Source organism: Talpa occidentalis, unplaced genomic scaffold, assembly GCF_014898055.3.
Source record: "Talpa occidentalis isolate TD23 unplaced genomic scaffold, MPIMG_talOcc4v2.1 talOcc4.3, whole genome shotgun sequence".
Taxonomy (NCBI): domain Eukaryota; kingdom Metazoa; phylum Chordata; class Mammalia; order Eulipotyphla; family Talpidae; genus Talpa; species Talpa occidentalis.
This window is the reverse complement of record NW_023603184.1, coordinates 111,080,468-111,097,939: the sequence shown is the minus strand read 5'-3', so window position 1 is coordinate 111,097,939 and position 17,472 is coordinate 111,080,468. Positions and strand designations below refer to the sequence as shown.

Below are 17,472 nucleotides of genomic sequence, written 5' to 3'. Positions count from 1 at the left end.
GTAGCTATACTATCCAGGTTTGAGTAATTACCTCTTTAATATTTGCACAAGGAAGAAGTTGTTTAACGATGCATTTTTCAGAATGTAGTCCTATCATTAAGTGGCACATGACTATATCAGAACTTCACTTTTTTTATTGCCAAATAATATTGCATTGTATGCTTGTACCACATTTATCCACTAATAAGTTCATAGATATTTGAACTGTTTTTCCTTCAGTTTTAGCTATTATAAATAATACTACCGTGAATACCCATGTAAAATTTCTGTGTGGACATTTCCTTTCATTTCCTTGGTTATATATTCAGGAGTGGAATTGCTGAGTCGTATGGAAGCTTTATTTTGTATTTTTTATAGTACTTTATAGTTTTCACTTTTACAGTTAAGCCTGTGATCCATTTTTGAGTTAATTTTTGTATGTAGAATAAGTAGTGGATCACAAATGTTTATCTAGAACCTAAGCCATGTCAGTTTTCATTTGTTTTAAGGTATACACCTGGACTTCATATTTTACACTGAGTTTTTTTGTATTATCGAAGGTAAACAGTTATATAGATGGTTTTGAACTGAATTATTGAGTAGTCAGAATATCTTAAATATGTAGATCCATCTTATAACAAGAAATTAATTATTAGAAATTCTTTTATTAGTACTCCTTAAAAATCTTATTGTAATTAGTAATTTGCCATATTTATGGATATGATTAGACATTGAACCACTATAAATTTTCATTTAAAAATTATGGATGGAAACATTAATTCTGATTTATTTTTGTTCATCTGTTTTCACATGACATTTTAAATCATGCCTCTAAGAGAAATATAATAACTTTTGAATGATTCTGTTGGAATTTGCCAGAGAAAGCATACAGGTTTTGTTTGGCCTAACAGTTGGAAATTATAGCTAGCAGCACATCACAGAGTGATCATTACTTTTCAATGTAGGTTAATTGTGCTGTGTAGTTCCTGCTTCAGCTGTTTCTGAAATTCTCTAGTGTGCTTATAGACAAATGCTAATTTAAAGATTTATTTATTTAAGCATACAAGAACTGGGGTGTAAGCCAGAGGTGTGGGAGGTGAGAGTGTTCACCAGAGAGAGTGGTGAGCAGAAGAGGCAGATTGACTGAAATACACTGCTGAGGGAAGCAGTGGGCAAGACAGGAGAAGTCTGCGCACCATGTGGATTGCTCCCTGGCCAGCCACAGATTGAATTCATGCTATAGTGGCTGGTGATAGCTTAATAGCGCTGTCTTTAACCTCTGCACCACCAGGGAGGCCTGACAAACACTAATTCAAGCAGTATCTCTTTTCTTACTAAAATGAGATTTTTCATATATTTTTTAGAGTATTTCTAATCTTTAACTTTTTTTTTTTTTTTAATTAGGTTGCAATGAATGTGTATGAGTTATCATCAGCTGCTGGATTACCCTGTGAGATTGATCCTGCCTTGGTGGTAGCTCTGTCCTCACAAAAATCAGGTAAAATGCATTCATAAATATGTGGTAAACTTAGTGAAAATTCCCAGGGCAACACATATACTAGGTGTGATGTTATCTACTTATTCAAATGCCTGCTTTAGGTCAATCTTTTTTCCCCTGATAGTTTATATTATCAGTGCAGAAGAGACACAGATCTCTGTCCCATTAGACAGAGACATTAGAGAGATGATATTTAGCCATAAGACTAGATGAGAATCCTAAGACATCAAATGTGATACAGAATTGAAGGGGATCAGAGTCTGAGCTCTGGGATATTCCTAATTTTAGGAACTCAAGGAGAAGATGAGATAGTACCAAAAAATTAAACTGAAAAGAAAAACCAAGGAGGAATAGGTTACAGGGAAATGGAAAGGGAATGATCAATTATGTGGAATAAATGGTTGATGCTGGCAAGAACAGTGTCAGTGGATTTTTAGGGGCAAAAGGTTAATTTGAAAGGGCTTAAGAGAGTATCCTATAAGGAATTGGAGATAAGTATAAAACAACTCAAAGAGTTTTACTATAAAGGGGATCAAAAAATAAAATGATAGTAGCTGGAAGCAACAGTAAAATCAAGAGAACTGCATTTGAATGCTTAGGGAGATGATCCAGTAGATAGCAAAGTTAATATCTGAAAGAGGATGTCCTGTTTTAATTGGACTAGAGCTACTTACCACAAAGAATCTGTGCATTACTATATAATATTAAACAGTTGAAAACTTTTTGTCAACTCTTTGAAATATAGTACCCAAAATGCTCTGAATAGTTACAGGTTTGTCTGCAAAGTAAATATTTCATCTATTTCTGGCATTAATATGCCCTCCCTTGCCATCGTGCATGTACTATCATGTTTGAGTTTATCAGTTTTTTTACTTACTGCGTTTTGTTTCCTCATATGGTGTATTAATTATAGTCCCATGCTATAGCTATATTTTTTATAATCAACCAAAATTTTAAACATCTTCTGGCTTTTTTTATGTTCAATTCTTAGTTATATGTGGTGACAAATAGGATAACTAGAAGTACCCTGATACCAGGTAATTGCAAAGATAACCCACAATTTGATTATACATTATAATTAAATATTTCAGAAAGGATCATGTCCTAAAAACTTTAGAGTGATATTATTTTTATATATGACTGGTTCCTTCTGTCTTCTAAAATGGAGAGGTTGTAAATTCAGTTCACTTACCACATTTGTATCTTTTCAATAGTAAATGTCATTCACATTCATATTATTTTAGAAAAAAAATAAGGATTTTTTGGATGATTTTACAGAGTAATTTATGAGGTAATAAATTTTGTAAACTCTAGGGGCCTCCCCAGTGGCGCAGCGGTTGAGTGCTGGGTTGCGAAGCTGCCCGCAGCCTCTGCGGCGCCAGTTCGATCCCCGGCTGCTCCCCGGCCACCAGAGGAGGGTCCCACATGGTGCGCAGACCTCTCCTGCCGCCCGCTGCTCCCCTCAGCAGTGTACTTCGGTCCTTCTGCCTGCTCTGCTCCCCGCTCTGGCTCTGGTGAATTCTCTCACCCTCCCGCGCTTCTGACTGTACCCAGTGCTTGTATAAACAAAACAAACAAACAAACAAATAAATAAATAAATAAAACATGCCTCTATAAAAAAAAAAAATTAAAAAAAAAATTTTGTAAACTCTAATTGAATTTTCTTGTAAGATATTAATTTATCATCACTTCTCAATTAGGAAATTTTAAGATTCTAGTTAATCTACTAATATTTATTTGCCTGTGGTCTTCTGAATAAAAAAGAGTGCATTATTGTTTTTTCAGAGGTCCTTTAAATATGCCTGAGTAGTTGAGAGTAGTCATTTATAATGTGTATTATTTGCTTATTTTATATTTCCTATGCCAAAATTATAATCAGTTTTATATAGATACATTAAAAGACTTCATACAAAAATTTGCTTTGTATGACTTAAATTAACTCCTAATGAATCTTGAAGAAAATCTTGGTTTTATTTTAAAATTTTCTGCCTAGAAAACATAAGTCCAGAAGAAGAATATAAAATTGCCTGCCTCCTCATGGTCTTTGTGGCAGTTTCTTTGCCAACACTCGCCAGTAATGTGATGTCTCAATATAGCCCTGCTATAGAAGGTAATAGTAGTTTAAAATTATTTGGGCGAAAGTCATGAAGTTTTGATACTGCTGATATTTTCATTTGCTCTTGTTCATTTATAATAAAATATGATTTACGTTCTGTCACTTAAATAGCTCTGTAACTTTGATTAGTCTAAGTCCCAATTTCCTGATACACGAAATGTATTATTATATATGTGAGCCTGTGCTTTGTCTGAATGTGTGTTTGGCAGGGGATGGTAAGAGAATATCTACCTCTTAGGATTATTTTAAGGATTGAATGAGAAAATGTAAAGCAGCTAAGCACTTCTTTAAATTTCTATAATGATATAAGAATATATGATCTCTTTTAGGAGTTTTTGAAAGTGTACCTGTTTAATACAAACATAATCCTTTGTTGCTCTCTTGCTGCACTGTTTTTCAAAGCACCCGTCCTCATGAAAATAAAAGGAGAGTAAGACAGCTTATGCCCCAACTCTGCTTTTAATCATGCTACTATTTATGTAGATTGTACAGACATTAAAGATTTGCCTTCAGTATTATTTGATATTTTGGGGTCACACAGAAACCACAAACCTTATTTGTACTTTCTCAGGGCACTGCAACAACATACATTGCTTGGCCAAAGCCATTAACCAGATAGCTGCAGCTTTGTTCACAATTCACAAAGGAAGCATTGAAGACCGCCTTAAAGAATTTCTGGCCGTACGTATAATCAAATAGCAAAACTTGTGACTTTTTATAAAGAAAATTAAAATTAAAACTGTGGGATATGGCAGAATAATACCTCCCTCCTTTTCTTTTTTAGAAACAGGTCAAGGCAGGACGTTAAAACCAAGGATATTAGTTTAGAATTTTCTTCCTTTAACTTAGAAATCTCTCATTTCTAGAGGCTCTGCAACAGGACTTCTTTTTTCTAAGTAGATGATGTCAAGACTGTCCTAGAATTTTGCCTAAGGTTTACTAGAGGTAAAAGCAAAGTGAAGGAAAATTAGAAGAGAATGTTCTCTTGAAAAGGATAAATTTTATTTATATTTATTTGGAGGACTATTAGTTGTGAAAAAACTCAAAAGTAAGAATACTACTTATACCAAAAGAGGGTAGTAGTGCTAACTCTAGCCTCATGAAGTGTGGCTCTTAGTTTCTATGTAAGTATAGCTCTTTTTTCCTTTATGAATGTACCTTTTCCTTATTTTATATAAAGGAAATAATTATTCCATGGGACAATAAACAGTAGAATATTTGCTTCTTTTTTAAGTTATAAATCCTGTTAGCCTTATAAGTTTTTATTTTTTTAATTTTTGAAGAAAATATAATAATGGGGAAAATGACTTCTATTTCAGGCAAAACAACATTAAGATTAAAAACTTTATTTTCATTTCTTTCATTTCCTTAATTCAAGGCTTAACATCCCAATCTTACATTGTACCCGTTAATTCAAACTCATTGTGAAGTTTTCTTCTTGAGAATTAAGATGTAATTAATACATATATTGGAAAGAGGAAGAATAGTTTAAATCATTGAAACAAAAGAATTATGCAAAATGTCAGTCTTTATAACCAAGATGAAAATGCATACATTGTGCAAAAATGAAAAATGATGCAAAAAAATATATAAAAAAAAAAAGTCAGTCTTAACGGCTAATATTTGATTATTTATTAACTTCTTGTCTGGTACATTAATAATTTCCAAATTGTTGCTTGAATGTAAAGAATCTACGCTCATCATGTTTGTTATTTATATAAAACTGCTGAATGATTGAAATGTGAGGTTAAAGCATATTGAAAGTAGGTAGCTATTGAACATTTTGTTTAAAAAAACTCATTTAAAATTTATGTATTCTTTTAAGCTTGCATCCTCCAGTCTACTGAAAATTGGCCAGGAAACAGATAAAACAACAACAAGAAATAGAGAATCTGTTTATTTATTGCTAGATATGGTAAGTCTCATTTTAATTTTGACTAATAACAAAGAAGTGTTTGTCATTCCTAAGTTTTTTCTTACCATTTTACCAATCAAATAACAGTAAGAGCTGTCAAGTATTTTTTGGTTCACTCTACCCATATCACATATTTTCTAGAAATTTCTGTAAAGACTGACATCACTTTTATTTTACCATTATGCTAATGATATCAGAAACATCAAAATAAAAGATTAGCATTTCCTGGTGGGTATTCTTTTATAACTGGTTTTCAATCCATTGGGAAACATTTGAACCTTTTATTTTCCTAGTGTATCTGTTTCAGCTCATCCAGTTTTGTGAGTTTTCTGTATTCTAACTCCATCCCATTATCTAATATAACTTCCTAAATTGTGTGTGTCTGATAATCAATTCCTTCTCATTACAGCTATGCTGGTTTCTACCTTGTAGTTCTTCCCTCACTTAATTTCCTTTACCTGAGAGATCTGTGTCTATCTTAATGACACTGCACACCCCAAAAGCGTATCTTTTTTCAGATATGCTTTCCTGATTACTGTGGTCACGTTCATCTTTCTTCCCTTTTGAACTTCAGAACTTAAGCTTTGCACTCACTGGGCCCTTTTGTTTGCTTTTATTATCTAGCTTACTCTTGGGTCTCCAGTTAGACTTGATGGTTATGGACCACATTTTAAAAATGCTTATATTCTCTTTTATGTTTCCTAAATTATTTAGGATGGTAAAAGCACTCATTATGCTCCTGTTGATTGATTTAATTAAAAAGTAACAAATTTTAAACTTTTTGATGGCATGTACTTTGGCACAGTTATATTGCAGATTTTAAAGTAAAGAGCAAATAATTTGTATCTGTTTCTAATCAGAACAGTTTAGAAATTATGGTTTGCTGGTTGTCAGTAATTGTTCCCATTATAAATAACTTGAATTCTGATGCATTTTTGGAATTTTTCAGATTGTTCAGGAATCCCCATTCCTGACAATGGATCTTTTGGAATCTTGTTTTCCTTATGTCTTGCTGAGAAATGCATACCATGCTGTCTACAAGCAAAGTGTTACATCTTCTGCATAAAATTACTTACTTACTGAAGACAAGCACGCATTATTGTTGCCTCAGTTTTACCTGTAAACTGTGGAACTATTTTACCTATGGCCTGAAAAAAAGTTTTGTGGATTATAAATTTCTTTTCATACAGTTGTATTTTCTGATTATTGGTTTCTTAATATGATTGTACTACAGTATACTTGGTTGAATTAGGTTGCACATTCACTGAATTCACAGAAATTATTCCTATAATTTTAGAGTATCATTTGTTTGGGAAACATAGATTATCTCTATGTTTTTGATATTTGATAATGAAAAAAACCTTTGCTTGTTTATTTCTGAAAAATAATTGTATGTAGTGATTATTTTAGATAGTGATATTATAGTATTCATCTGTGTGTAAATTATTTCATATAGGGAAGAGTTCTGATCTGTACCTATGGTTCTTAATGAAAACAAAATTGGATGTGCATTTCTGTGCTGTTATGAATACATTTCTACTTATTTTGAAACATTTGCCAAACTAAATACTGTAACACTGTATAACATTAAAAATGTTAAAGAACTGCTCAGCATTAGAAGCAGGCTATGTCCCGAAATTCTAAAACAGCAGCATATGTTGTTGCTTGTATAAAGCCTAGTGATAATTTTTAGAAATAACTTCCATGATGCCCTGTTGGCATTAGCACTACCATTGTATCCTGCTGTATAATAAACAATCTAGACATTTATCAACTGTTGATACAAATGTTAGTCCCTAACCACTTTTTATATGTTTTAAATTTTTGAAATTCAAGTGTACCTGCCATAACATAAAATAAACACTAGACTGTATCACATTTTGAATGATTTCTTTAATTTGGGATCCTCAGAGATTTAGTCAATAATAAGGAAAGTTTTAGTTTAAAATAAACTTTAGGAGTGTGTAAGTAAGTGTAGCATTTGATACCAGGGCAGCTATTACAAGATTTGTTTAAATGTTTGGAAAAACATTCCACTGAAAAAAATATTAAAATTAGAAAATAAAATTACATGATATTTTTTAAAAATTAAAACTAAAAGGAAACGTGTGCTATTGGTTTGTTAATTGTATCTTTGGCCAAGTAGACAGAATGATCTTGGAACTAGTAAAAAAGTTGTTGAGAATTACTACTTCTATCAATAATGAATGGGGAAGTCACAAAGGGCCTATTGCTTAGTGATTGGCATGGAGGGGAGAGCAGCTCATTTAGTTTGAAAACTAACCAGATGTTTTGCTCTTTGGCATTTAAAGACTGTTTCTCAACAACTTTGTATCTGGATATTATATGAAGTGTCTGTATTCCAGTCATGGGCTTCTTACGTATGAGTTGGTAATTTGTGTTAGGATAAAAGAAAGCTGCTGTAAAAAACTCAATTATAATGTTTTTCTTTGTTCAAATACAGAGAGTGGAATGAAAATGAGGTACCACAAGATTATCATATAGCATACTACTATTTTGTGTATGTTTTCCCCAGCCTGCTTTTAAAGGAGGAAATAGTTGTCACTATCTGTTGAAAAATTTCAGTGTTTCCATGAGGATTTTTTAAAAGGGAAGAAATTTTTAAATGAAATAATTTCAAATTTGAAATAGCCTAACCACACAGTGAACAGTTGAAACTAAGATAAAATGCTGTTTGTTTAAAATTACTTGAATTCTAGAGTGTTAACAATTTGTTAGTAATGATAACCTTGCGAGGTAAAGTAGGTATTTGAGTATGTGCACTTTACTGTAATATGTAGAAGAACTTAAGGATGTACACAAGCCATTCAGTGCTCCTATTCAGGCCAAGAGAAGATCCCTCTTTCAAAGTTATGTGAAGTTTGCTTTGTCACGAACAGACCGACTGACTGGTATACTATTTGATTATTCTTTACAAAACATTTTTCTACAAAGAGAAAAAAAAGAGGTGTAGGTTACTAGGAGGAAAGCATTAAAGTTAACAGTAAATTTACAACTACTATTCTTAACATTTGTTTTAACATTTCTTACTTTCTTCTAACCTTATACTACAGTGTCCTGTTTTCACTAATTGTGACCCTACTATATATGCTTGTCTGTAATGTGCTAATTTTACTCAATAGTAGAAAAAGGTATTTGATACTCTTAAATGCCTTCGTATATACCAAAACTAACAATTTCATTTAGATGAACTTTTAGGCAATTTCATTATTATAAATATATCTATATCTTGGTGAACTTGTCTTATTATCTCCTTAGGGTAATTTCTTACAAGATTGCTTAATGGAAGGTTGTACACATTTTAAACTTTGTTGCATATTCTTAGATTTCCCTCCAGTAAGATTATATCAGTTTTACTCCTGCTATTGTGTGAGCATGGTTTCCTCCACTATTGCTAAGGTATCTTTGCCTATTCAAATGATGTGACATATATAAAATTGCATATCTTTACTTATTATTAAGGTGGAATACCTTTTTTTTAGTATCACCTTTGATTATGGGACTGCTTTGAGGTCCAGCTTTATTTCATTAACCCCCCCACACACACATACACCTAAATATCCTGTGAAGTGGAAAAGGTGAGATGACTAGAAAGCTGCCACAGAGCTCATTGGTAAAGATGCCCTTTACCAATGTTTTATGTTGGGAGCAGATAGTTACTTTTCTCTTTGTTCTGTGTAGCGGCAACATATTATGAGGAATAGAAAGGTGGGGCTTTCTAGTACCTGGAATGGAGGGAGCTCAGTGCTAACACAAAGAAATTTCTGTGATTTTTCCCAATGAGATGATTCACGTATCTAGAGTATTTGGGGGAGAAAATGTGGAAGCCGAGCTTCTTAGATTAATAGGCTTAGTGTTGGGACCATTGGTGAGAAATCAAAAGGGTTCCATATTACAGGAAAATGATTTTTTTCTTAAGCCAGGAAGTGGGGCGGGGCGGGGGGATGCTGGGGGTGGAGAAAGGCAACAGAGAAATTACAAAGTTACAGTACAGGTCATCCTGAAATAGATGATCTTTTCAATTTGGTGACTCATCTCTAGAGTCAGTACTTCATTAAAAAGACAGGAGCTTTGGGACATGTAACCTTAATCTTAATAACCCTTTTGCAGAAATACCTCCCATATTCAAACTGGTCTGATGATCTTCTTGTGTCACCAGCCACAAGGATTAGTAGACCTTGAAATGTTATCCTATCACTATAACTTCTCATCTATTCTCAGTATTACACTGGCAGTTCCTTTGGCAGCTGATCACACAGTAAGGACCGACTAGGCTTTCGAGATATCAGAACATCCTTGGAGAATAAATGCCTCCTCTGCTGGAGGTCATAGCATCCAGAAAGTGATTAGAGGAAGCAACTGATGACCTATGTAGTAAGTTCTGCTATTCCTGTCACAACCAAGCCCAAGTCCATGGATTGCTGGCAAGTGAATTAATACTGTGACTCCAGCCTGAAGGATAAATCAGTCAAGTCTATTACGCTCACTTCAGCCATAAGCCATATTTCTAGAAAATCAGTCTGAACATTTGCATTCTATACAAAATGTTACAATTGGAAGATAGATGTGATGTTTAGAGAACAATTTTTGAATCCCCCAAGCTACCCTATGTAAAAATCTGTTGGAGGAATTCTTCTTGACCTTGTATATTAACATCATTGTATCTTTTCCTAAAAGTGTACAGATAGGTGATTGCTTTGTGTGGCAGGGAGGGAGATCTTGAGAGTTCCTGTATTCCTGGAAGTAACACCCAGGGAGAGAGATAACATGCTCTGACTTAACACATTTGGTCTTGGTGTTAATGCTCATTATCAGATGTGAATTATTGAAAGGGAAGGGAGGGAAAAGGCTAATACTCCTCTGAGCACCAGATAGATCCCTCCACACGAACAAAGAGAAAAATAGTAACTCCCAACATGAAACAAAGGGCACATCTACCAGTGAACTCTGTGACATCAGTCTCGCCATCAGCCTTTTCCACCTCACAGCTTATTTTCTGAGGAGGCTATTTATTACAGGGGAGTGTATTTTTAATCTTAAATTAATAATGAAAGCCTTCATGGTATTATAAAAAATACTCAATACTCAAGATAAAGAATAAGGTGTTGTGGCACTTTTAAAACATGACGTATCTAGGACATTTATAGTGAGCAATGGGTTTCTGAAAAATCAGACTAGAGTCTCTGTTTTCTGTTTTAATTGATTTTAATTAATATGAATTTTAATTAATATGAATTTTCAGTATAAAGACAATGCTTGAATAGGGAAGTTAAATATAAATGTCCAGCTTTAATTCTACTTATACTGGAAGCTTTATTTTATTTTTATCCTGGAAGTTTTAACCATCTCTCCAGAGTCTAAAACCTCCAACAACTATTACTTCATCTCCCTCCATTTTCTTTGCACATCGCACATTAATTCTAAAGCTTAAATAATATGTCACATTCTAGGATTTGGTCAAAAAATTTTTTTAATACCTATGTGTATCAAATACTGGTGCAGAATGATAACAAACAAATCTTAAAACATTTTAACTAGACGTCTCTTGTTACCTGCTCTACGGATAGCTTCAGCTGGAAAAATTCCTAATGGGCTCCTTTTACAGTTGGATACTCTAGTCCTAATATATAACTGTTCCTTAGCTATAGCTGATTAAGTGACAGAGGAACTTAATTTCAGGGTAGTGAGTCTGGTGACTTGGAAGTGATGGGCTGTCTTTATCAAATTTTCTCAGGTAATTTAGAACCAAGGCTCAAGTTATCATGGCTACTAAAACTGGAAATCTCATGCAGTTGGCCTTGGGGCAGCCATTTAATAGTTTCCTGTATTCTCAGAATATGAGGAAGGAGAGTAAGAGAGAAAACTGATCAGGTGAAGAATGAGTTGAATGTACAGGACAAAGCAAAGAAGCATGAGGATAAGAATGAGTAAACATTCTGACATTTTTTTTACTTGAATTTGGCAAGATTAATATTTTTTTGCAACCGAAAGGATCCTGTACAAAGACGACCTTCAATAAATACTGAATAAACAAATGTACAGGTACTGTGCCCTAAATGTTTGGTGTGTGTACAAAGTAGGTGAGGTCACTGCCACCTATCACAGAGTTCACAGTTATGATGAAGGAGAAAGATTACATATTTGGTCATGATGCTCATGTGATGCAGGAGGCAAGTGGTAAAACAGAATATTCAACATGGTAGTTTTAAGAGCTGAACAGGGCTTAAGTGAAAGCTTCAATATTATTGATCATGGCCAATGGATATGTGAATGCATTAGAAAATTGGTATCATTAGCAAATAAACTGCACTTAATTGAAATTCAATTTTGACTGGATTTTTTTCCCTTTCTTCCCTCCTTTCCTTCCTTCCTAAAGGTACTCATAATAGGCTTTAAACCGTGGCTTCCTTTCTCCCTCTTTTTTTGAAATCTACAATATGCGCTAGTGCCCATATTTTAATTTGGCGCAGGACATGCATAACAAAAGTAAATGAAAACCGATGCATGTTAGAGCATATATATATTATTTACTCCAGTGACTAAAGAGTAAAAAATCATCTTGTCAAGTTGCACTGTAACATTCAAGTTTTGTGTCTAATATGACTAATTTGCCAAACATTTGCAATTTTGAATGCTACAGAAAGGGGGGGGGAGGTTCTATTACTTCACAATAAGTCATTAAACTTGTTAAAGATTCTTAATTCAAACTTGTTGGAAAAAAATTCTTTTCTCACATTTTCTGCAAGCCGCTGGAAAAGAGTACTGTGCAACATGATTACTATAATGTGTGAAAAGATGGCACTGTGTCTTACTGGCATGTAGATAGTTCCAATGAAACTTCTTTGATCTTTACTGATTTTTTTCGCTGATAGGATTTAGAAATTTTTTTTTTTTTGGCACTGGCAAATCAGCTGGGGTAGATCTTTGCTGATGGTAAATTTTTAACACCGGGTAAGGAAGATTTGTTGAAAACAGTTCAACAGTTCATTAGGCAACTTAGTACTGCAAACATGAGCTTTAGTAGTTTTTTAGGTAACTTTTCATAATATAATTGATAACTAACTGAATACAATCTTTCAAGGGCTGAGTCCACTTACTGATTTGTTTGCATTTTCTATACTAACTAAAAGAATTACAAGCCATGAAGAGTATTGTGGAAAATATACGAATAATGCAAAGATCATCACGTGGGCATTAGAAAGGATACCAGTGCAGTTACTGCTTTCTAATAAAATCGTAAAAAATATAAATTGAAAAAGTGTATAACCATCTCAAAATTGTTGAGTAATTGGGGCCTCCTTCTTGGCGCAAGGGGTTAAGCACGCACTATGAAGCAATCTGCAAAGAATTCAATCCCCGGCCAGCCAGGGAGCAACCCACATGGCATAGCAGACCTCTCCTGACTCACCCACTGCTCCCCTCAGCAGTGTACTTCGGTCAATCTGCGTGTTCTGTTCCCCACTCTGTCTCTGGTGAATCTTCTCACCCCCCACATCTCTGGTCTGTACCCGAGTTCTTGATGCATAAATAAATAAATCTTAAAAAAAAAAATTGTTGAGTAACTAAAAGAAAACATGAGGGCAAAATTCACCTGAACATGTTTTTTAAGATTTATTTATGCATGCAAGAGCTGGGGTTCAGGCCAGAGGTGCAGAGAATGAGAGGATTCACCAGAGACAGTGGGGAGCAGAACAGGCCAACTGACTGAAATACACAGCTGAGGGGAGCATTGGGCAAGACAGGAGTGGTCTGCTGCACCATGTGGGTCACCTCCTTGGCCAGGGATCGAACTCGTGCTCATGCTGCAGTAGTTACTGATAGCTTCATAGTGCTAGCGCTTAACCCCTGTGCCACCATGGTGGCCCTGAACATTTTTTTTTAAAGGTGTTCAAATATATCTCAATTTAATAAGTCCTTCATACACACATTTGCTACTGAAAATTAAAATGGCACATCAAAATTTTTACTGCAGTTTAAATTTTTGAAAACATAATTATAGCACCTTGCCCTAATTAACTCTAGCCAAACCACCTTTGTTTTGTTTTGTTTTTTTTTTTGTATTCATCCATGCACGTTATAATTGCTGATGATTCACGTATTGGGTTTCATCTTACTGACTTCAGACTTCTAAAATACCCGGGCAAGATATGTTAGTGCTTCTTTGAGTCAAATAAAAAAGTGAAAGTAAAGTATGTTGAAGTCACTCAAATGCCAGCTACGGAGGTTCCTTATAAGTTACTGCAATCAAGTTAGAGAAGAGATGCAAGAAAAAACAAACTTAGATCGCAGGTTACAAAAACAATGGCCTATGTCTGCCATGGCATAGAGTATCTTGCCCAAGCAGCTGCACACTGGTCCTAAAATTACTTTCAAGAAAGAACAGTGCAAGAGTAAGGTTTATAACTTAATCAATACTCTGTCATAATTAGTCTCTGTGCTGGTCTTAGGAAATTCTCTCTGATACAATAATGGCAGCTGTGTTGAAATTTTTTAGTTTTTCCTATCTCTATATCCCTCTATTAATTTTCTCAAAGCAGAGAAAATCAATTGAGGTCTCAGTATCTAATTTTATCACTAGTTGCTGGAAGTGGCGTCGAGGGAAATGTTTTTCTTAGGAGTACCCAGGAAGCTGATTTTGAACCTCGGATTGGCTCCTAACTCCATTCTGAGAACCACCAATCAACTCAAAATGGAGGATAGAAAGTTTTCTCTTTCTAGTCAAATTGTTTGTATTTTGATGCTCTGTGCCCTAAATATGTTCTCAGGAAGAACTTGGCTTTAAAAGTTATTTTTCACTTAAATAGCAACAGACAAGAAGATAGAAACCTAAGTGAGTAATAGATGAATGGATAAACAAAATGTGGTATTATATACAATGGAATAGTATTCAATCTCAATAAGGTAGAAAATATTGACAGAAGCTATATAACATGAATCTTGAAGACATTGTGCTAGTGAAAAAGGTCAATCACAGGGCCTCCCCTGTGGCGCAGCGGTTGAGCTCTGGGCTGCGAGGCTGCCCGCAGCCTCTGCAGCGCTGGTACGATCCCCGGCCACCGGGCGAGGGTCCCACATGGTGCGCAGACCTCTCCTGCCGCCCGCTGCTCCCCTCAGCAGTGTACTCTTCGGTCCTTCTGCCTGCTCTGCTCCCCGCTCTGGCTCTGGTGAATTCTTTCACCCTCCTGCGCTTCTGACTGTACCCAGTGCTTGTATAAATAAATAAAAATAAATCTTAAATAAAAAAAAGAAAAGAAAAAGGTCAATCACAAAAGGATATTACTTTTTTTAATTTCATTTTTTTAAAGATTTATTTATTTATGCATACAAGAGCTGGGGTACAGGCCAGAGGTGTGAGGGATGAAAGGATTCACCAGAGACAGAGCGGGGAACAGAACAGGCAGACTGACTGAAATACACTGCTGAGGGGAGCAGCAGGCAAGACAGGAGAGGTCTGCTGCACTATGTGGGTAGCTCCCTGGCTGGGGATTGAACGCATGCTGCAGTCACTGTGGATAGCTCCATATGCTGAGTCTTAACCCCTTGTGCCACCAGGGAGGCTCCCTTACTTCATTTTATACAAGAACTGACTCTGTCCTGTATAAGGTTTTCCTTCTGGAAAAAAAAAAGCCCTTCATTCTCATATTTTCCTGGGTCAGCCCAAAAGGATGTGCAAGACGTCTCTCCATAATGCTGCTTGGTAATTGCACTACAGGAACCACGAGCCTTACTGGGTCTCCTTTTATGCTGGAAAGTCCACACGTAGGCACAGTGGTGCAGAGCACAGAGCCAGGTATTCAATATGGGATGGAACCCAGAGCTCTTGAAGAACTGTCCTCCTCTAGGTGTCCAAAGCAGCCTTCCTAAAACATGTCAGTTTGGTAGTATGTGGATTATTTCAAGTTAAGGTCAACTGAGGCCCTGCAAGTTAAGGAAGAGACTTCCTTTACCTAGAACAATCAAAATATGGAGTATTACCCAAAATTGGGACTTTTTTTTTAACCAGAAATAACCTTTCTGTGGGAGAAGCCTATTCATATGGCAGGCAACTATCTAATTACAGAGCATTTGTTCTTCACCATCTGAGTCCCATCCTCTCAGGAGGCCCTTTTCTCTCTTTTGAAGCCCCAGGTAGTTACCCCACTCCTTAGATGAGGATATACATTGTCAGGTCTTCCCATTTAATTTAGAACTGCTATCCACACGGTTTCTTTCTCCTACTGATCTGTCTGATGTTAATTATATTTCTGTGATGGGGAAAAATTGCCTTTGTCCCCAGGTGGGACTGGGAGATACAGGGGTTCCATTCTAAGAGATTTGTGACACAGTCTCTGTACTTATGAATGTGTATCCTTTTTCCTGGGAAAATATCATATTGTTAGATTTTCTCTTTTTTTATGAAATTATTATTATTATTATTTTTATAGAGGCATGTTTTATTTATTTATTTGTTTGTTTGTTTGTTTTGTTTATACATGCACTTGGTACAGTCAGAAGCGCTGGAGGGTGAGAGAATTCACCAGAGTCAGAGCGGGGAGCAGAGCAGGCAGAAGGACCCAAGTACACTGCTGAGGGGAGCAGCGGGCGGCAGGAGAGGTCTGCGCGCCATGTGGGGCCCTCCTCCAGTGGCCGGGGAGCAGCCGGGGATCGAACCAGCGCCGCAGAGGCTGCGGGCAGCTTCGGAACCCAGCGCTCAACTGCTGCGCCACCGGGGAGGCCCATATTGTTAGATTTTCAAAGAAGTTGGGGAAAAGGTTAAAAAGCATTACCCTGCATGCTTGTATTGGACTGTATTTCTTTCATGAAAATTTTCTTTAACGTACCATTTTTGAACAGTTTCTCCTTTAGGAACTCTATTCAATTAACAAAGGTAAGAATCTTTACCATCAGCAAATGTGTAAACATTTAAAAAATTGTTTTCTTTCCCTTTTTCTGGAATCTTCAGTTTGAGAGGTAAAGCTGAAGAAGCTACATAGGTGAGTTGTGACCCAAACACTTTGGGGAACATTGGTGTCCCCAAACATTAAGTCCTGGTTGCTGCGGCCAGACACAAACACTCCATGCCTATCCTTACATGGACCCAGCTGCACACAGACCCACCATGTCACTTCAGCCTGGCTTCGCTCCTCAAGCTCCAGCACTATTTCTTTGGCTTAGCAAGTCACTGGTGAAGGAAAGGAGGGATGAGATGATGGAAACTGAACACTTAAAAGTGTGATAACCAAACGCTGAATCGACTTGTATGAAGAGTTTCCCCACCTCTGCTGCAAGTATTTGCGTTGCTATCTGGTGCCTTTGGGAGTGGGAAATTAGCATAACTTCCTTCTCTCACAGTCAGGTCTTCCAGCCTCCCAGTGGGGTTTCTCTTTGAAATAAGAGTTGTGTGTGTGGAAAGGATTCAGGAGCAAGGCTTGGAAGCCAGGAAGAAAAGCAATCGGCCTAGTTCCCATCCAAAGGGTAACCAAATACAGCTGTAACTTTAGATTGAGGTGCTTGGGGAAATGATTATTATTATTATTTTTTTAGAAGCAAGTGTATGATGCTAAGGACTTAAAATGTAGCTTAGGAAATCTAGCTTTCTGATGTAGTCCAACATATTATGTAAATGTTAACAAACTAATTGATTTTTTTCTCACAAAAGAAACCTCACAGTATATTTTTTTAAAAAGACAGAACGATTAAATATCACCTTAGAAATACAAACAAGAGAGTCCCAAACAGCCAGAGGGTGAGATATACTTTACAACCTGTTCCTTTATCCACTATATTAGCTGCATTCAAGTTTGAGCAATTACTAAAGGAATTATAATTCTCTTGTGTTTTGTCTACCTGTGGAACTATAGCAAGATCTTAGCTAAAACAGGAAGTACACAATAAATTCCCCTTTTATGACTGTGAGTGAACATTTTTTATGGTGTTTGCCAGTCACATAACTTTCTAGGGAAA

The 17,472-nt window shown here is 35.8% G+C and overlaps 1 protein-coding gene across 2 annotated transcripts in view; it reads left to right on the top strand.

The window, feature by feature from the left end:
* NCKAP1 (NCK associated protein 1) overlaps positions 1 to 7,386 on the top strand; it is a 79,175-nt gene extending 71,789 nt beyond the window's left edge. For both annotated transcript variants that reach the window (XM_037523669.1, XM_037523671.2), the window contains exons 27-31: positions 1,384 to 1,477; positions 3,471 to 3,587; positions 4,165 to 4,274; positions 5,419 to 5,508; positions 6,458 to 7,386. In XM_037523669.1, the coding sequence (XP_037379566.1) occupies positions 1,384 to 1,477; positions 3,471 to 3,587; positions 4,165 to 4,274; positions 5,419 to 5,508; positions 6,458 to 6,574 (528 nt within the window). In that variant the 3' untranslated portion in view covers positions 6,575 to 7,386. The remainder of the gene's footprint in view (positions 1 to 1,383; positions 1,478 to 3,470; positions 3,588 to 4,164; positions 4,275 to 5,418; positions 5,509 to 6,457) is intronic.
* The last annotated feature ends 10,086 nt before the right edge of the window (positions 7,387 to 17,472 follow it).